Source organism: Sesamum indicum, linkage group LG12 (genome assembly GCF_026168435.1).
Source record: "Sesamum indicum cultivar Baizhima isolate 11 linkage group LG12, ASM2616843v1, whole genome shotgun sequence".
Lineage (NCBI taxonomy): Eukaryota > Viridiplantae > Streptophyta > Magnoliopsida > Lamiales > Pedaliaceae > Sesamum > Sesamum indicum.
The window spans coordinates 15,696,907-15,717,169 of record NC_142668.1 but is presented as its reverse complement, the minus strand read 5'-3'; the positions used below and the strand labels follow the sequence as shown (position 1 = coordinate 15,717,169).

Sequence of the window (20,263 nt, the reverse complement as noted above, 5' to 3'; positions counted from 1 at the left end):
AAGCAAATCCTAGATATTAAAATTGATAAAATCCAACAAACAATCCTATCACCGTACGCAAAATTTGCTCCTTTTTAGATATCAAAATCTCAAAAGCAGAAGAAGAAGCATTCTGAATCGTTCAAATTCTATCTTCCTCAAGCACTTTAGTCCCCCCTCCCACTTCCAAGATCTTTTTTTCCTTAGATATTTTCAAGACTTGCTGTCCACTGTCCTCTCACACTTCCTTATATACACTGCTCATCCACCGTCTTTCCTCCATCAACTCTCAGCGCTCTTCGTTTCTCATCTCTTTAACCCTTTCCAGGCAGCTTTCAACAAGATTTCTTCAATGGCAGCCATGGCCGCAACCCTCACCTCTTCCCTCTCCAAGGCCCAATTCTTTGACAACAAGTCCTCTTTCCATGGCTCCCCCTTGTCTACACGCGCCGTCCAGCCCATCAAATCTGCTCCACAAAGCCTCGCCATCACCATGTCCGCCGCCGCTCCTTACAATCTGGACAACTTCAAATTCCAACCCATTAAAGAATCCATAGTCTCCCGCGAAATGACCAGGCGTTACATGACGGACATGATCACCTACGCCGACACCGATGTTGTCGTCGTTGGCGCCGGTTCCGCTGGTCTTTCCTGCGCCTATGAGCTCTCCAAGAATCCCAACATCAACATCGCCATCATTGAACAATCCGTCAGCCCCGGTGGCGGCGCCTGGCTCGGGGGCCAGCTCTTCTCCGCCATGGTCGTCCGCAAACCTGCTCACAAGTTCCTGGACGAGCTCGAAGTCGAGTACGACGAGCAAGACAACTACGTCGTCATCAAGCACGCTGCCCTCTTCACCTCCACCATCATGAGCAAACTCCTGGCCCGGCCTAATGTGAAGCTGTTCAACGCGGTAGCAGCTGAGGATTTGATCGTGAAGGGCGGAAGAGTCGCCGGCGTGGTGACAAACTGGGCGTTGGTTTCGATGAACCACGACACACAGTCTTGTATGGACCCAAATGTGATGGAGGCGAAAGTGGTGGTGAGCTCATGCGGCCACGACGGACCTTTCGGTGCTACCGGGGTGAAGCGGCTGAAGAGCATCGGCATGATCGACAGCGTGCCCGGAATGAAGGCTCTTGACATGAACACCGCCGAGGACGCCATTGTTAGGCTGACCAGGGAGATTGTGCCTGGAATGATCGTCACCGGCATGGAAGTCGCTGAAATCGATGGAGCACCTAGAATGGTAATCCATTGTTTATTTTGTCCAAAATTACAACTTATCAAACAGAAATACTCGAAATTCTTCAACTAATTGGGGAGTTGAATCCATATTTACAGGGCCCGACATTTGGGGCGATGATGATATCAGGGCAGAAAGCAGCGCACTTGGCATTGAGGGCATTGGGGCAGCCAAATGCTTTGGAAGGCTCTTACAGGGAAGTGAAAACAGGCGTGGAGGAATTCATGCTGGCCTCTGCGGAGTCTGATGAGACTGTAGATGCATAAATCGAGGGAGTGAGTCAAAAGTGAAGTGAACAATGTTCAGAGAATTCACTGAAATAAATAAGAAGACGGTGCAGTTCAATTCAATATTAGGGACTTGTAGAAGTGTGTATGATTTGTTGAGATGGTGGGCATTGCTTTTTCCTGAAAATGTCATCTTCTTTCCTGTTCATGAACCAGATTTTTCCTCACAGTGGAAAAAAAATCTCCACCCTTTATTCCGTTGCAGCATCTTTGTCTGTTTAAGGGTTGATTGTTCTCTTTCAAATATTTATGAGGAAAAGACAGGGGACGTACCACAATATCTACATACAAAAAAACGGTAACCAAAATTCTAATAAATTGCATTTCTCCGGTAAGTTGATCCAGAAAAAAGACTTTAATGGCGACACACTAAAATTGCAGCTGCCACACAGGCACATCAAAAAGAGAATTGAATTTGTGCATAACTAGTGTGTATATTAAATGCAATAGAAAATTCAATAGAGTTTGGAATAAAAATCCAACCCGCATCAAAAATAAAAATAGATTCTAATTTAAGTTGGGTTTTGTTACATAGTAATGCAATATATTTGCTGTGTAATTGATGTACAATTTAAAAAAAGTAATGAATTATGTAATAAGTCTATCACATTAATTTTATAATTAATTTAATTTGATCAAACCTGATTCGAAATAAAATATTTGCCAAAACTAAATTAAGGCTATCGAGGTTAAAATGTTCATTTTATAAAACTTTTTGGAGGCCTTCTTCGGCCTTAATGGTTTGGTCATTAAGGCCTTGGCTTGGAAAACGTAAAAAGGGGTGGTTAGATTCGGGAGCCAGCCCACCGATAGTTAATTCACTAACCCGAGCTCTATAATATGGGCCGATATAGTGGCCCAAATTCATGATCACTGCACATATTGTCATCTCCTTAGAAAGTTGGAAACCCTTTTGCTCTTAAGAATCTCGGTATCCATGTCTGTTTCTCCGGCATCCAGTCCTCTTGTCAGGGAAGATTACCCTTCCATATTAATGACGTTACTGGTTCAGTGTTTAGCAAACTTGCGTTGTGTTGCTTCAGTTCAAATTGGAGAATGCTGGAGGAGATGAAAAAGGAGAAAATTAGCCAAGGTCGGCCTTCCCCTTTTTTTGCGCTGCTACTCCGGGTATTCTATTCTGCAATCACCGAAAATGCTCAGGACCCAACAGAGCGAAGATCTGACTTCAAGAAGGAACCCGGTTCCCCACTGGAGGATTCGAAATAAACAAACCCGATTAGTTTCGCAAGTATCCACCATACTCTTGCAAAGGCACTCCAAATTCTGGGCTCCGCTTCTCAAGCCGCTCAAGCTTTTCTCCGATTTTAATCCGTTCCTGTTTCACCAAATCCTGAGCAAAATCCGAACCCACCCTAAAATCTGCCTTAATTTCTTCAACTGGACCCAGAAAAATCTTGATTTCAAGCCAGACCTCAAGGCCAAGTGTGAGTTGACCAGGATACTACTCGGGTCCCAACTGTCTGAACTTGGGACGCCTATCTTGAGTTCAATTGTTCAGGATTGCCCACCTTCCAAGATTGTTCCTTTATTGGTTCAGTCTCACAAAAGTGCTGAGTTTCAGAATACTTCTCCTGTTTTGAACTCTGTTATTCAATGCTATTGCGGTAAACAGATGTATTTTCAGAGCTTGGAGGTTTACCAGATTGCCAAACAGTATGGGGTCGTATTGAGCGTAGATACTTGCAACATATTGCTGAATTTGTTAGGCGTTAAGAATGAGTTGAGATTAGCTTGGTGTTTTTATGCTTCCACTATTAGAAATGGGATTTCAGCAAATCAGTCTACCTGGCCCGTGATTGCCAGGATCTTATACAAAGACGGAAAGTTTGAGCGAGTCTCCAGGATCTTAGATATGGGAATATATAATCCTGAGATGTTTGATTTGATGATTGATGGTTACAGCAAAAGAGGGGATTTTGAAGCTGCATTTGGTTATCTAAATGAAATGTGCAGTAAAAGTATTGAGCCGAGGTTTAGTACTTATAGCTCATTGCTAGATGGAGCTTGCAGATATCAAGATCGGGAAGTGATTGAAAATGTAATGTCTTCTATGGTAGAGAAGGGACATATCCCGGAACCTCTTCTTGTTTCTGATTATGATTTGATTATCCAGAAGCTTTGTGATGTGGTAAAGACTTTTGCCATGGATTTATTTTCCAAGAGAGCTTTTGATGAGAAGATTGAACTAGAGCACGCTACCTATAGGTCCATGCTTAGGGCATTATTATCTGTGGAAGGCAGAGTGGAGGATGCAATTGAATTGTATAATATCCTGTGGGAAAAGAACATATCTATAAACCAGAGTTGTTACTATGAGTTTGTAACTGTTCTTTGTAAACAGAACCCATCACTTGAAGTTAGCAACTTGTTAGTTGATATAATAAGAGGAGGGTTCGTTCCTGAGTCCACAGAACTTTCGAAATATATTAGTAAACAGTGTGCAGAAGGTCGATGGAGAGAAGCAGAAGAACTCTTGAATGCAATCCTGGATCAAGGATGTTTGCTCGATTCTCTCATTTGTGGATCTTTTGTGAAACGTTACTTCTCTAGTGGACAAATTGATAAAGCAATTGAGTTGCATAATAAGTTAGAGGGGTTGAAGGGTACACTGGACGTGGCAACATATAATGTACTTCTTGCGGCATTGTTCAAAGAGAGGAGAACTGAAGAAGCAATTAAGATGTTTGATTACATGAGGACGTGCGAAGCATTGAACAGCGAAAGTTTTACAGTCATGATAAGGGGTCTCTGTCATGAAAAGGAACTGAGAAAAGCCATGAAAATACACGATGAGATGTTGCAATTGGGGCTTAAACCTGATCGAAGAACATACAAGAGGTTAATATCTGGTTTCAGGTGAATTAGGTCGTCTTATCTGCCCCTTGTTGCTGCTAGCTGCAGATTCTTTACTACCTTGATTAGGACATATTGATGCACATGAAAGATTCAGAACCGGTTTGAGGTTGGGACTTAATCCATTCGTCCCTTGATTCATGTATCTCGCTCTTTTACAATATGATGTACATAAATTATATACTCCTCAAGTTTCCCAAATGGCTGCACTTGGAAGTCTAATTATTGAATACAATACATGCTAAGTGAGGATGCGAATCCCGAATAAAATTAGACTAGCTTCTAATTCCAGTTTTTAACAGTTCATAATTTTTTCACATTCATATTGTTGTGACCAATAAATTTAGGGTAAATTACAGGCATTTCTATGAGATTTGATATAATTTTTAACATATTCTCGTTATTTAAAAAATCATTAATACGACTGAATTTAAAACAAACGAACCTATTCACAAAAGACAATATAAATAATACAGTGGAAATCTTGCAGGCTTCCGGACCTTTGGTAATTATACAAAAGACAAAATATAATTAATAGGTGAAAATTTATGTATTCACAAGCCCATTAACAGAGGGCTAAGAAAGTTGTCTGATCTATACTTAGGAGGTTCCGAATTCATTTATGCGGTTGAAATTTTACTAGAAGTCGCGGTTTGATGCATGAGCCTCGATTTGTTGAAACTCCTACTGACCAGGACAACCCCCACTCTCCTTCCCCATAATAATACCTGTAGATGTAGTCATTGATTGGAAAAACCATAATTCACACCATACTAACAGTCTACCATCACCACCACCACCACCAATGGCTATCAGGCCAAACCCAACCTCCGTCTTCCTTCCGGTATTGTGTTTCCTCTTCCTCCTCTCACCCCTCTCCTCAGACTCCATCGTCTCCGAACTCTCCGCCCTCCAATCGCAATCGCCCACCGGCGTCATCCACCTCACCAATGACCTCCTCCTCCGTATTCTCTCCGTCCCCACCCCTCGCCCCTTCCACTTCCTCATCTTTTTTGACGCCCACCAGCTCCATTCCAAACCCGAGCTCTCTCTCCCCACTCTGAAATCCGAATTTTCCGTCGTCTCCTCCTCTTTTCTGTCCAATAACCCTGACAAAAAATCCCTCCTCTTCTTTTTCGACATCGAATTCCAGGAATCCCAGGACTCCTTCTCCCGTTTTGGGATCACCGCTCTTCCCCATATTCGCCTAATTCAACCCTCCGCCGTTGATCTAAAAAATGATTCCGTTGAGTTGGATGGTTATTCGGATTTGCCCGAGTCCTTGGCTCAGTTTATTGTGTCTAGAACTAAACTCTCGGTGGGCCCTATTAAACGCCCGCCGTTTATGTCAAAGAAACAGATCATTTTTGTGAGCGCGGTGGCACTGATTTGGAGTCCGTTTCTTGTAAAGAAGTTAATTTCCGGGAACACAATTTTGCACGAGAAGATCACATGGATGGGCGCAGCAATTTTCGTTTACTTCTTCAGTGTTTCAGGAATGATGTTCAATATAATCAGGAAAATGCCGTTGTTCTTGAGGGACAAACGGGACCCGAGCAAGATGTTATTCTTCTATCATGGGTCAGGGATACAGTTGGGTGTTGAGGGATTTAGTGTTGGTTTCTTGTACACGATTGTAGGGCTCTTGTTAGCCTTTCTGACACACGGGCTGGTTAAAGTGAGGAACAGGTCTCTGCAGAGATGGCTGATGATGTCGATCCTGTTTGTGCTGTTCTGGGCAGTCCAGAAGGTGGTTCTCTTGGGTAATTGGAAATCAGGGTATCGCATTCATGGCTACTGGCCTTCCAGTTGGCGGTGATTCTCATGAAAAGACTCTGTGGACTTTCTGCCTTTAGGTATGAAGACTTGGCCAGCCAGAACATGTAGGAAACATGCACCATGTACAGCGATGAAGACGACTTGAGTGTGCCGAATGTGCGACTTTTCTGTAGTTTCTGATTGGTATTTTCGCCATATCTTCTGTAGTTCTGCATTCATCCACTACATGAGAAGTTCACTTCTCCTGACGAAATTTTGTTATGACAACAGAAATGCGTGGGGATGCCAACAGAACTTTAATAGATTAACATAAATTTTGTTGTGTGGAAATATGACCCGAATGCTACAAAACTCCAGTTCAAGATTTTGGTCCAATTCTGTTTACAAACAGAAATAAAGCCCATTCTGTGTAGCACGCAACATAAAATTATAGAATTGCATTTACAGCCCACATTATTTGGAAGATATATTCGACTAAGAATTGGTCATGAAATCAAGAACGTCTCACTCTGTTCTATTTTGTAGTAATTTTGTGTGGCAACCATCTCAACAAATTTGAAGTTTTGGTCCCATAAAAGGGAAGGGCTCATACTCCGGCCCAGCTAATTCAATAGTGTCCGCGACTTTACATAAATGCATAATATATAAATAAATATATGTATATATGTATGCAAGTCAGTTGGTATTTATTCAGAGTTGATATTACATCATAGTAATTTGAACTTGGTCTGAAAATATCAAACTGATTTACGTGTTCTTAGATTCAAAACCAAAAATAAGCATCACATCACGTATGACCAAATAAATCCAGCCTGCTCCAGCCAATTATAAGTTTTCTTCTTTTTAGCAATTAAAAATTAATTCAACAATCATTATTTACGACAATTGTTTGCTTTCATTCATACCCTTCAGGAACAACATTCTGTTCTTTCAATAGCTTATTTCTATTATTGGAATAAGTTGCAGAAAAGATTTACAAATTTAGGTGTACGTAATCAAAGTTGAATTTATTTAAAGATAAAAGTAAAAAATGAGAAAAAAAGAATAAAAAATTGGGGTATTTTTAGAACATTGTATAAATTAATGAGTAAGAAGTTGTTCATAATTATTAATTTAATTCAACTTACTTTAAGCATTTTAAAAACAAAAATTGCGTATCAAAATGATCATTATTTTCAACTTATTTTAAAACTAAACTAATAAACACTAATTTTAAATGATTGCAAACACCCCCATAACATAACATGATGTTTATAGAGTTAGAATTGTTTCTGGCCTTAAAATGTTTGGTGAGAAGGAACTGAAGGCGGCGGGCATGAGAATCAGCTGTCTGAAAAAGAGCAACAAGTTTCCATTTCGAGTAATATGAAATATAGGGATGCCTCACTGCAACCAACAACTTACAAGAACGTGGTTACAACAATGAAAACTATCCGAACAATATTAGGTTAGGAGTATCTGTGAAGAAAAAGTGCTTAACTGGCAATTATAATTGTGTAGTGATGTATAGGCAGCTGGAATCATCAGTCATGGAGTTTAATGTTGTTTTGTATGATGATGATGATGCATGTTATAGCCATCCACCTATCAATTTTATTTCATTATTTAGAAAAAAAAATCCCATTTGCAGTATTAACAAATTAAGTATTGCGTGTCGGAATGGATGGCCATTAACATGAGTTGAACGAATAACAATTGTATCATGCATATTTCTGACAATTTGGGATCCCCTTACTTCCCCCATTCTTGCCAAATTAAATATTTGAAGTATTACTATACTTTAACAAGTATTATTAGACAGAGATAGAAATTTATGTATTAGTTTATATGTTGGGTTTGTTGGCAATGTTATTATGTGGGCTTGGAGTGGGAAGGCAATGGACCCCCACAGTCGTACAATCAAGATTCAAATGGACCCTAATTTTATTCACTAAATGATCATCACTCCAATAATCATGTTGGAGTTTAATTTAAGTGTAGTCTATTAGTATCAACTCTTTAGGAGTAAAAACAAAATTATATCAGATGACCTTATTTCTCAGGTGATCCAAAAATATTAATTACATCTTCGTGATAATATTAAAATTAACTTTTCGGGATGATCGCTTAACATAGCATCTAAGTAGGATAAATAAGAGGTTTTGATCGTCAACCATTTATAAAAAAAAAAAAAAAAAAATCTAATGTACAAAATTACATTAAAAACAACAGAGCGTGTTAAAATAGTGATATTGATTGATCTAATAAATAGTGTAGATAGCCATTATTAATCTTTAAAAAACATATTTCACCTATTTCAACAAAAAGAAAAGATTAAAGAAAAATAAGTTTTTGTATTCGAGATATTTTTAATTAAAAAAACTCGTTTCATCATATTTTTTTTTAGAAAAGATCCAGCTATTAATTTTCATAATAAAAAAACCATTAATATAAAACTTAATAGCTTGACTTTCTAACGGATTTTAGAATTAAATAATTATTACTAATATCATTTTCAAGAATTTTGAGGGTGCTTTCCCGCATCCTACGACCTCCTAATTTGTGCATTTAGACAGGCAAACAGACATTGACGTTAGACCCGACGCGCACCCGTTCCTCCCATCACACTCCTTTAATCCCATTTATTGCCCTTACAACGTTAAACCCCCACTCCTTAAATACCCGACACAAACTATTGACTTCCAACATTGTTTTTATTGATATTATATTAAAAAAAAAATTATTCAAATTAAATCAATTACAAAATAAGTGTATTAATTCAAATCAAGTTTTGTCGAATTAAATTTGTACACTTGCTCTGTAATTTATTATTTTTTCTAAAATATACACCTATTATATAATAAATATATTATACTTGTATTATAATTAATTCATGTGCAGCTAAACCTGATCTGGGTGCTGGTAGTTGACTAGTTTCTAATTGTTATTACTATATTGTAAATGAGTTCCTTGTGAAAATTCTTGTGAGTTTTCCTCTGTTCATGTCCTTCAAATCCACCCCTCACCCCTTTTTTGGGGGGAGATTTTCGTGGTTCTCCAGCTCTTTCTTCCTCTCTCTCTCTTCCTATTGTCCTTCTCGTCTCTCTTGTTCTTTCTCTCTCCTCAAAAGCATTCCCAAACCCACCTGTAGCCCCTCACAATATGTCACCATCACCCATAATCTTCAAGTCTTGAGCAATCCACATTTGTGGTTTTTTCATTTCATGCCCACAACCCCCCCTTTGTTTCTTCTTCTTCCTATGTTTATGTCGAGTTCTTGCTTGTTTCTTGATTCATACAAGAGCTCTTCATTCAATTAGGTTTGCGTGCATGTTTCTTGCAACATATGTTTACCTACAATATGTGAAGTTACATGGAAGTTGCAACGAGGAGGAGAGAAGAACAAGCTTCTTCGTTGGAAAAACTTTCTCCCTGTCTCATCTCAATTCTTCTCTGACAAGGTAAATATGGGCTTCGTATGTTTGGTATTTGAGTAGACAAGAAATGATATATCTTTATGCTTTCTTCTACTACATATCCGTTCTTGATTATAAATGCCGACGCCAAAAAGATAGTATTGTACCATGCACCTTATCTTATATATAGATGTCATTCTCATGAGCTGCGCTGTCAATCTCAGAAAAGCAACCCCACTGTCACCCCGTTTCGAATCTGAAATTCTTTTCTTTACGCTTTTTCAGATTCAGAATTTTACATGAGAAGAAAAGGTTACAGATTGTTAATAGTGCTTCAATGAGTTTGCTTTTGTGATAGGCAAAGGAACATCTTTCGACAAGTTTCTGGTATTGTCTTCTACTTTGTGCTTCATATCCTGGAAGACAACAGTTTCATTGGAGCCGTACCTCGTTCATGTGAACAGCAATGAAAGGGATCTACAAAGGATTCAAATATATGTCTCAAATCTTTGGTAGATGCCTTTGTCTGATCTTGTTTGCAGTCCGTTATGTCCAAATTTTACCAAATACGTTGATGGTTTCTGTTAATTTTGAGGGTTAAGCAGAGAATTCTTGATTCCTTGTAGTTGTGAAGGACCGTGAAATAGAGATTGGATGTCCGACAGATGTTAAGCATGTGGCACATATTGGGTGGGATGGACAATCAGGGAGCGCTCCTACTTGGGTATGTTTGGTCCATATTGTTTTGTATCTTCTCTAATTCTACATACATAATCTTTGTTCAGTTAGGACAAAGTTCTCTTTTTTCCATAGAATCTTCGTTCTTTGACAATTTCGTGTTTTCTTGATGATATGTAGATGAATAATTTCAAGACTGGGCCTGATTTTGCACAAACATCAATTGGTAACTCCGGTTCTGCTCTTTCTCCATGGTCGTCTCAAGGTTTGTTCGTGGCGTCTCTGTTGTCTTCTCCTCTTTCTAGTTTTCGTTTTGTTCTCTTAATTTTTTTGTGATAATAATTTAGTCAATCATAATCAGCTCGTATCCCTTTTATATCTACGTTATTAGTCTATCCCTGAGACAGAATGTTGAGAACAGTTAAGAGGAATTGGAAAAGCATTTGAAGTGCTGGCAAATAGTACATCAAGAATTCAAGAAAGGGACAGTGTGCATGTGCAATATCGATTCAGACAAATCTAAAGCTTTCTCACGGACAGCAATTTTTACTGGAAAATGATAATACGTCCTATGTCGTGTTGTACTCTTTTAAGACATAATTTGTGAGAGAGTAAAAGTTCATAAGATCCTTTGCCTCAAAGCAGGGGAAATTTTGACTGATCTGTCACGAGGTGTTTGCACATTGTCTGGATGTCTGGGGAAATGGGCCTTGAAAAAAGACTGCCTTTGTGAAGCGGTAGACTTGCAGCAGTACCATGAATAAACAAAAGAAAGGAAAGTAAACAATTTAATAGGATTGAAGCCAATTATGAAGCAGAACGTCTCATTAATTGATAAATGTTGCCACTTGATACTAGATTCCACTGCCGAGCATGTATCTGCTGGATTTTTCTTTTGTAAAAGCTTCTGAAATGATCGTATATACATACGAAAGATGCACTTGGATGTTGTTCTATTTTACTATCGGGAGGCTGGTGGCCATGTTTGGAGATTTGATGGGGGCATAAATACCTTCTTATATCTGCATTGGTGTGAGCGTTTGAAAATCTAGGGGTCGTATGCATTTCTTTGATTTGTTTTCTTTGTTTTCCTTACCCAGATTTTGGGGACTCCACACGACAGCAATCCGAAACTGAGATGTTCAAAGACACACCCCCGTCAGACCTTCCTCCTGTCAAGAAGAAGCCAAAACGGAAGAAGTGTAAGCCAGCTCCCTCCTCTCCAACGTCTAATTCCGAATCCACCTCAAGGGCAGCCAGAGCTGCAAAGTCGAAGAGCAAGTTTGTTGAGGAGAATGCAAACCCGACAAACATTGAAGTTGCATAAAAGCAGAAATGGGAAAAGGGAATATCGATCAATGCTTATCAGATTTCATAAAACTCCTCTTATTGTACTTTGGGAAAATCCTATGCAGAAGCCACAAATTGAGTAGATGATGTTGTAGGAAATTTCCATTGTTTAGCTTGGGCACGTTTGCGAATGCTATTGAGGTGATATTTGAAGGGGGGGTTTAGAGATCTAAGGCGAAAAAAAGGTATATCTAATGTTGAAACGTGACGGTGATGAGTGAATCTGAATTTTCTTTCTCTTCTTTTGTTTTCTTAGTTTCCTCCTCGCTCGGAACCGAGATGGGGAGGACCTTGTAAAGATAAAGCTGTTAGTTGTGCTGATGCAAAATTATTGGATTTGGACATATACTAAAGGACAACTGTAGTACTGTTTGTTTTAACCTTTTTATTTATGTTAATTATTGTTTCTAATCCTTGTTTTTCTAGACCTTAAAAATGATATTCTTCTGACTCATTTTCATTATTTTTGCAAAAATGTTGGTACTGTACGTTGACATACAAAATTGTTCCATGAATCATCCTTCCTCTGGGCTCTGGGTATAGATATGCAGCTGTTCTGGTATTTTCTTGCAACATATCTAACATACTTGGAAGTTTCTTATCAAATGGGCAACAAGTATTTCGGTGTTGTTCTAGTCTTACTTTAGCAATGACTAACGTTGTAATATTTTAGAGGCTCTTATGCTCTGATTAGAAGGCTCCACTTGTTCTCTTTTTCTCCATGGAAAGATTACGAGTGAAATAAGCTTCTCTTTATCTGTAGCTATTTCCAAATTCCCTGGATCAAATTTTCAGAAAAATAAACTGAGGTTTACATCTCATGTCGCCAACATTTGTTTTAGCAGAAAGGTAGTTTGTAGTACAGTAGTTGGTAGTTAATCACCCCACCAATTCTGTCGGAGGAAGTTCCACCTGACTCAGTCTTCACTCAATTCACGACTATCTTTTCTAAATCTCAGATGGGTTTTCCGTTCCATCAAACCGACAATGGCTTCTACCCCCACGCTTCCTTTGATCTGAAAATTTCCCATTCAAATATCCACCTCAGTTTATATAACTGACTACTTCATCAAAGGAGGACTTAAAATGGTCTTCATCAGGAAAATGGTGATCTTGTATATCTTCTTGAATATTTTCATAGTATATGTGAGCAGAGCGCAAGATTATGGTAGTGATAACAATGGCGAAGCAGATCCGCCACCAGAAGCAAAGGACTGCAACGGCATCTACATCACGTATAATTTTATGTCACGAACCAGAGAGTATCCGCATTTAAAGAACACGACTGCACAGCCCTGGGCCTTTAAGTCCATGGTCACTATACATGCTGGCCTGTATGAACTCAAAAACTGAGAAATCTTTGTTGACTTTCAGAACAAAGAAATTTTAGTCTCTGCATCTAATGCTGTTACTATAAATGGAGCTGATCTCCGGCTCCTGTCGGAAAGGGAACTGCGCTTTCTGGCTACCCTCAGACAAATTTGAAGATTTCTGTCAATACTGCTGGAGATTTGACCCAAATTTAAGCCGAACTTGAATTATCTGGCACCCAGTTTGGGATTGAGCTGCCGGGATATCCTATGCCCCTGGCTCTCAGGCTTGAAAATGATGGATACAAGTGTCCTGGCCTGAAACGTCGAGGTGAGCAATCATAGGTTTTAGAGAACAAATTCATCGATTTCAGATATTTGCGTTTCTCTCTTAGTTATAATCCTGTCTGTGTGAATTGGCAGCAACCAGAATATACGTTTGCTGTGTGAGAGATTTGAAATTTAAGGCTAAGAATTTGACAACCAAGTATTTCAAACGCAGAAAGGGCGACCTCATCATAAGTTACAATCTTGCAATCATACGATTCTAACTACCTTGCTCAGGTGACCATCGATAACGCTAATCCTATGGGGAGGCTGGATCACTGGAACTTGACTTGGCAGTGGATGACAGGATGAGGGGAGAGTTTATCTCTTCCATGAGAGGCGCATACACCCAAAAGAAAGATGTTAGAGATTGCATCTACGGTGCAGCCGGAAATTACTACCAAGATTTTGATTTCTGTCAAGTGATGAACTGCGAGAAGAATCCCATCCTCCTGAAAGATGGAAATTTTTTTGGGAGTTCTCAATTCACATTACCAATGTGGGCAGATACTAAGAGTTGACGAGACAGAATTCCTGGATCCAAGTGGGCTTCAGGCGACCAGCCTAGCAATCGCTAGTTGGCAAGTCGTCTGCAATATTGCCAAGCCTAAAAGCAGAGAAGCACGATGTTGTATATCTTATTCTGCTTACTACAATGAATCTGTCATTCTGTGCAATACCTGCGCCTGTTCCTGTGGAGATATAAGGAAGTGTAATGCAGATGCACGAGCACTGCTTCTCCCTCCTGAACCACTTCTTGTTCCCTTTGCAAACAGATCAGAGAAGGCCTTGGGCTGGGCAAGAATCAAGCATTTCAAAATTCCAAGCCCATGGCCCTGTCCTGATAATTGTGGGGTTAGCATAAACTGGCATGTAAGTAGTAACTACGGACAAGGTTGGTCGGCCAGGATTGCGGCTTTCAATTGGAAAGAAATGAATTTTGAGGACTGGTTTGTTGCATTTCAATTCAAAAGAGCTGGTGCAGGTTTTCAGAAGGCTTTTTCTTTTAATGGGATGCTGCATGAAGATCTGAACAACACTGTTTTCTTGATGGGCTTGCCAGGTAGTACGTAATGCACCCTGAAACAGATCGGAGGGCACCCAGTAAGCAGCAATCTATGCTGTTGTTTAATAAGATTCATACAGGACACATCACAGAACGTGATGTATTCCCATCGAGGCTGTTTATTTAATAGGGAAGAATGTGCACTTCCAAAGTCAGACGTCTGGCGTTCTCCTGCAAATTTCAAGCTAATTGCCTTCATAATGCGTGGGCTTGTGGATCACAATTCTTCGGGTGTGATCAAATGGTCGTTCCAGTGTGGTCTTGAGTATTTGCAATTGATCCTTCCTGTGATTGGAAAGTGATGCATATTGCAGATGGTGCTTAGGAGAACTGCTATTCTGTCAGACAGCTAGTTCCAAAGACAAATCTATTCCTAGAGCTGGCTTTTTCTCCCAGAAACTGCTTCTTTGGAGCAAGAAGTTTTACTGGCTGTTTCCTTCCAGGAAAGCAAAGTTGAACTAATCGGTAGTCATTAGGTATTTTGGCTAATTTCCTGTCGTCTCTTTACCTCTGTGTAAGAAACAGACGGGAATAACATGCTCCGTCGTTACTACTGAAGGCAACAGCCTGCTAACCACCACAAAAGTTTGTTCAATTTGTCTTTTGCACTTGGATTGTCCCAACAACAAACCAGTAGAAAACACTAGTCATACATAAAATTCTACTATTTGGAGGAAACAAAATTAAATACACATGCAAACTGACCGTCTTCGCCTAATAAGTTAAACCTCTAACATTCTTTCATTGAAATGAACATTTGAAGAGTTGTCTTTTCCATAACTCAAATAAAGATCACCTTGAAACTATCCATCTCTTGGCCTTTTCTTAAGCCTGCAATACTTATTTGATTGCCAATTCGGATAAGGTACTTCTCTGTCAAAACAGGAAAAAGAAAAAAAAATAAAAGAAGTATGACTAGAGCCCTGAAAATATGCTGTTTCGCCACAGCTATTGTCATAGCAACTCTTCTTGCAGCAATATTAATCATCTACCTCACCCTGCTCAAACCTAAAGAGCCCAAAATCACTACTGAGGAAGTCACCTTGAAAAGTTTCAGTGGGCTGCTAAATCCACTTCATCTCAATGTCACACTAGGCATCATTGTCACTGTCGATAATCCTAACTACGGGAGTTTCAAGTACGATAACACTACCGCGTATATAAGTTATCATGGTACACCTGCAGCTGAAGCAGCAATAGAGGAGGACACGATCCCGGCTCGTGGCAAGCACGATATCAGCACAGATGTGTTGGTGATTGTCGACAATTTGGTGACCAATTACTATTTTCAGGAGGAATATGCCTCCGGCTGCCTGAATTTTACGTCGTCAATTACCCTCCACGGCTTAGCCAAGGTGCTGAATTTCTTGAAAATAAAGGCAACAGCATATAGCACATGTGACATCTCTGTTTACTTTCAAACTCAGAATGCATCATCTGTTTGCAGGTCAAAACTTATATACTAATTAACATCTGTTTCCCACAAATTTTATGCCAGTTTATTCATTCATCAAAAAATGTACTCTTGTTATTGGGGCTTTTGTTGTTAGTCTTATTTATAGATTTTCTCCATCTTTAGTAATACCGAATATAACATTATATTGGAAATTTTTTTTTTTTTTTATAGAAAGAGCGATTTATATAATCGTATCAATATCAATAAAATGAGAACACATCAATTTGATCAAACTCCAATTATGATAAACTCACATATAAATATCTATTTCAATCACGATAAATATATTCATGCTGATGGGACTCGAACTTGTAGCATCAAACTTATTTATAAGACTTCAACGTTAAGCTAAGTGATCTATATCAAGATTCAAGAGAAATTAAGCATGTGAAATTTGTAGGTGGTAGGTATGCATCAGCTTCAGCCACTAGATGATTAGGTAAGGCCCGTGAGGAAAATTACACTAGACTTTTTCCAATCCATGGAATTAATTTGTTGATGCAGATGTCATATTCACATTTGATGTAATAATTCCTTTTAATTCGGACCCGAATTTGATGGTAAGAATTAAAGTTTCGTGACCCAATTAAGTTATATTAAATCAGACCAATGAGAAGGCAATTTAAACTAAAGCAGGGATGGGTATAGCAATAGCATATATAGCAGAGAGCATGCAGTGGTAGCTGGGACTGGGAGTAGTACAGTATTAAGGTGGTCGGCTTTATGGTTTTAACCATTCATTACAACACTTTCACCATTCTTTTTCATTTCTTCCCATAATTTAATGTAACCTAATTAAGCTGCCCACCAAACCTGTTCATTTCCTACCTCCCACTCTCACTTCAAATTAAATAAATTAATAAAAGCAAATTATATTGACACTTCTGACATTATGTCGAGTTACTATTATTTTTTGTAAATTTATAAATACTTCCATAAAAAGTTATAGTTGTAATTTCAATTACAACCCCTGTTATCTAATTGCAAGAAATATTTAACGTTAAATTCCAGTATATTTATTATAAATGAATTTTAGGACAATAATAAAAAGAAAAAAGAAAAAGTTTAAGGGTAGGGTAGTGACAAAGCAGGGAGTAGCTTTCAACTGGGCGTACAATAAAGATTGAAAAATCCAAAGCATTTGTGTGCAGTTGGGATGTCAAGGATGGTGGCATTAATGCATGCTTTTCCATTAATATATTAATGTGTTGGGGGTACGTACCTATATAACTATATCATAATAAATTTTACATTGTTTTATTTAATGACCAAAATTAAATTGTTTGACATGCTCACATTAATTATTACACACACACATATATATATATATATTATTTTTAAATTTCTTGAAAGTGATATTACAACCCAAATAACAAAATAAGCAAAGAAAAATACCCATGTTTCCAATCGCTCGATCAACCTAATCGACAATAAAACAAAAATTAATATGTCTCGCATATATTAGTATTATTACTGTTGTTGTGTTTTGCGACTTGAAATAGAAAATTAATTAGCTAAAAGGCCCTACATTATTAATTATGATGAGTTTTATCGCATTGTCTTTACATATATAGTGAGACATTACATTTTAATTGGGGGTCATTTCTTGAATGGTCTTTCAAATTTATTCATTTTTTAAATAAACATGATAATTACATATTATATTTATAGCAATAAACGAACAGATATATGATTCGATCAATGAATTAATAATATAATAAATTCACATTAAGTGAGATGAATACACATCACAATATTCCTCCAGCAATCCTCCAAATACTTGTCATTACATATATACATGTAAGTTATTATTGCAAGAAAAAATAGTTTAATTAACTGAAAACTATATATGAGAATTGTTCATAAATATTGCAATGTTCTTTTGCAGGCGTAGGCAAGTAAGTAATGACTTTTAAGGTTTCGTTATTTATAGGATATTAGAGGCACATGCATGAACTAATTATCCATAATAAATGAATAAATAAATAATATTTCTGCACGGTTTTTCTCTGAATTAGAAAATTAGTAACTTTAGCAAGAGAGGTGGGACCAGACATGGACGAATTAATGGGAAAAGGTGCAACTTAGCCTCCTGTAATATGGTAAATGTGTAAATTATTCCTTTATGAAAAAAAGTAGCAATTTGTCTTCTTGTATTTTTTAAAATGCAGCAATTTACCCCCTGTATTTTTTAAAATTAAGCAATTTATCTCCCTAGATAGGAGGTAAATTGCTTTATTTTTAAAAAGATAAGGAGATAAATTTTTTTTTAATAAAAAGATAATTTACTCATTTACAATATCACAAGAGGATAAAATGCGTTGTATCTACAAATTAAAGTACAATGACATTGACATCGGTTGGTGCGTGCACCGGCACCCCCTTCTCAGTCTCAGTCATCATCGTGAGATGGAAATCACACGCACATCCCTTGTATTAATCCAATCACTGTACGTACCTGCAGTCACTTCTTTTTTTTTTTTTAAATAAAAACATTGTTACATAGGATTTAATATGTAATTTCCTAAAAAAATAAGGAATTTATAATAATTACATCGGTTGATAATTAAGTTAATTAAAATGTCGAGAGATACGGTAATGTAATTAATCTCAATTATGGACCAAAATGTAGTATGTAAAACTGATCAAAAGGTATTATTAAGTTTAGTCAACTTTAAATATTATAAATATATATATATATATATATATATATCAGTAAAACTTATCGTAATTAACGTAAATGGGGTATGATCTAATAATTGTAAACTTATGCATGCAAACATAAATATATATATATATATATATATATATAGTAGTAAAACACGAAAAATGTTATTTGCTCAATGGTCTAAATCTTGTCCCGGTGTGCTTATTAATTTTTGAGTGCAATATCAATATTTGATCACTGTAATTAATTATATATATATATATCTAAATTGTTTAATTAATTATTGGTTTGATAAACACATTTATACTTTTAAGACAAATGTCAACATGATGAAAATGTACCACAGTGTGAAACTTCTTCGTAAGACAAATTAACAATGTAGACATGCATGCACGTGCGACGACATAAATTAATATATATATATATGATGTGGATGCATGCGGATTAATCAATTCTATAGACTGTAATAATTTTTGCAATTACGGTTGGGGAGGGGTAGAACCAAGTCATTGTTGAGCCCTACCGGTCGACAGGGCTTAACTTCGGTTTGGGTCTATTAAAGTTTTAGATTTAAACTTATCTTGTCTATTAATAAAATTAATAATCAAATTTTACGCAAACGTATTTAAAACACATTTTTTTCGGACATTTTCATTTTTAGTCTCTCTATTGGTTAGAACCACAAGATTTCCACTTAGCCAAGAAAAAAAAATTATCATCTTGTGATTTTCTCAACACCAGTTTATATTAATTTCTTACCAAAATACTTCTTGCTTGTAAATTTCAACCCATCTTCGTTGTCGGAATAATAATTTGTAAGAATCAAGTGTACTTATATTATTGTATTTATTTAATTTGTAACGAGTATTATAATAATTTAAGTTTTTATCAATCGAATATTTTTATTTATCACTTAATTACTTAAAATCTGATAGAATAAAACAAATTTGTGGCTTGGTCACTGGATATATGTATAATGTATATATCAGTACGTGCATTAAAGTTCGGATTGGACTCTATAGTCTATACGTACGTGCATCTTAATTAATGCTCCACTCCCAGCAACAATAGGTAGTACAAATTCATCCCACGTACTATTCACCATAATTTTTCACAATTAGATATATCGCGTCATTCACATTATTGAATAAATTTAAATAATTTTATTTTTGGGTTTTTTCCCTATAATTAAAAAATGCGAATCATGAGTGATTTATGCGAGTTTAATTTTCTGAATCAGAGGTTTCGATTTTTTCAAATTGTATGATTTCATGACCGTAAATTGAAGACTTTTCAGAATAAAATAAAATGAGCCAAAAATTTGAGCCACTCCAATATAGCGCAAGCAAATCAACATATATATATATATATATATACCTTTATTTAATTTGTTACAATTAATTTCAACGTTTGTGGAAATAAAAAGTTGACTTACAGTTGATGTGCGTATATATGTATAGTAGCATTATATTATTAATAGGTTTTACGTCGTAACTATATATAATGATAATGGGACCTTTTTGTTGGCTCAAATGAAAGCCACATATGTCTACATCTGTACTGGGACCATATCTATTATTAATTTGAGGTTGTCATTAAATAAGGGTTGCTGCCGTCACAATATTTTATATATATTTTCATTTACTCCCTATCTACATGCATTATAAATTACATCAATTAATTAATATTCTATCTGCTAAAAAATTTATACATAAGTGTATATATATATATATAATATCATGATTTCGAATTTTAATAAATATATTTGTCTCAATTTGTGTGATGTGTTGTTATGATTTGCTATATGTTTTTATTTATAATTTGTAATATTGAATTATTAATAATTAT

General features: G+C 36.9%; 5 protein-coding genes and 1 pseudogene across 6 annotated transcripts; all 6 read left to right on the top strand.

Annotated features, from left to right (window-relative positions):
- The first annotated feature begins 176 nt into the window (after positions 1 to 176).
- LOC105175375 (thiamine thiazole synthase 2, chloroplastic) lies at positions 177 to 1,716 on the top strand. The gene is made up of 2 exons (XM_011097804.3): positions 177 to 1,228; positions 1,324 to 1,716. Exons 1-2 carry the CDS (start codon positions 332 to 334, stop codon positions 1,489 to 1,491), a joined length of 1,065 nt encoding a protein of 354 aa, XP_011096106.1. The 5' UTR covers positions 177 to 331; the 3' UTR covers positions 1,492 to 1,716.
- Positions 1,717 to 2,206: 490 nt separating this feature from the next.
- Positions 2,207 to 4,656, top strand: LOC105175424 (Tetratricopeptide repeat (TPR)-like superfamily protein). Its single transcript, XM_011097857.2, has one exon. It carries the CDS (start codon positions 2,666 to 2,668, stop codon positions 4,391 to 4,393), a length of 1,728 nt encoding a protein of 575 aa, XP_011096159.1. The 5' UTR covers positions 2,207 to 2,665; the 3' UTR covers positions 4,394 to 4,656.
- A 313-nt stretch (positions 4,657 to 4,969) lies between these two features.
- Positions 4,970 to 6,418, top strand: LOC105175423 (putative dolichyl-diphosphooligosaccharide--protein glycosyltransferase subunit 3B). The gene has a single exon (XM_011097856.3). It carries the CDS (start codon positions 5,192 to 5,194, stop codon positions 6,203 to 6,205), a length of 1,014 nt encoding a protein of 337 aa, XP_011096158.2. The 5' UTR covers positions 4,970 to 5,191; the 3' UTR covers positions 6,206 to 6,418.
- Positions 6,419 to 9,119: 2,701 nt separating this feature from the next.
- Positions 9,120 to 11,999, top strand: LOC105175374 (CRIB domain-containing protein RIC10). Of its 2 annotated transcripts, none has more exons than XM_020698253.2 (5): positions 9,120 to 9,605; positions 9,846 to 10,072; positions 10,187 to 10,284; positions 10,419 to 10,503; positions 11,339 to 11,999. In XM_020698253.2, exons 2-5 carry the CDS (start codon positions 10,027 to 10,029, stop codon positions 11,563 to 11,565), a joined length of 456 nt encoding a protein of 151 aa, XP_020553912.1. In that variant the 5' UTR covers positions 9,120 to 9,605; positions 9,846 to 10,026; the 3' UTR covers positions 11,566 to 11,999. The 2 variants fall into 2 exon arrangements, with proteins under 2 accessions (XP_020553912.1, XP_011096104.1); XM_011097802.3 differs by having other exon boundaries at positions 9,121 to 9,605; positions 9,919 to 10,072.
- A 675-nt stretch (positions 12,000 to 12,674) lies between these two features.
- LOC105175421 (COBRA-like protein 10 pseudogene) lies at positions 12,675 to 14,593 on the top strand (annotated as a pseudogene).
- Positions 14,594 to 15,162: 569 nt separating this feature from the next.
- On the top strand, positions 15,163 to 15,852 carry LOC105175420 (uncharacterized). Its single transcript, XM_011097855.2, has one exon. It carries the CDS (start codon positions 15,203 to 15,205, stop codon positions 15,755 to 15,757), a length of 555 nt encoding a protein of 184 aa, XP_011096157.1. The 5' UTR covers positions 15,163 to 15,202; the 3' UTR covers positions 15,758 to 15,852.
- Positions 15,853 to 20,263: the final 4,411 nt, after the last annotated feature.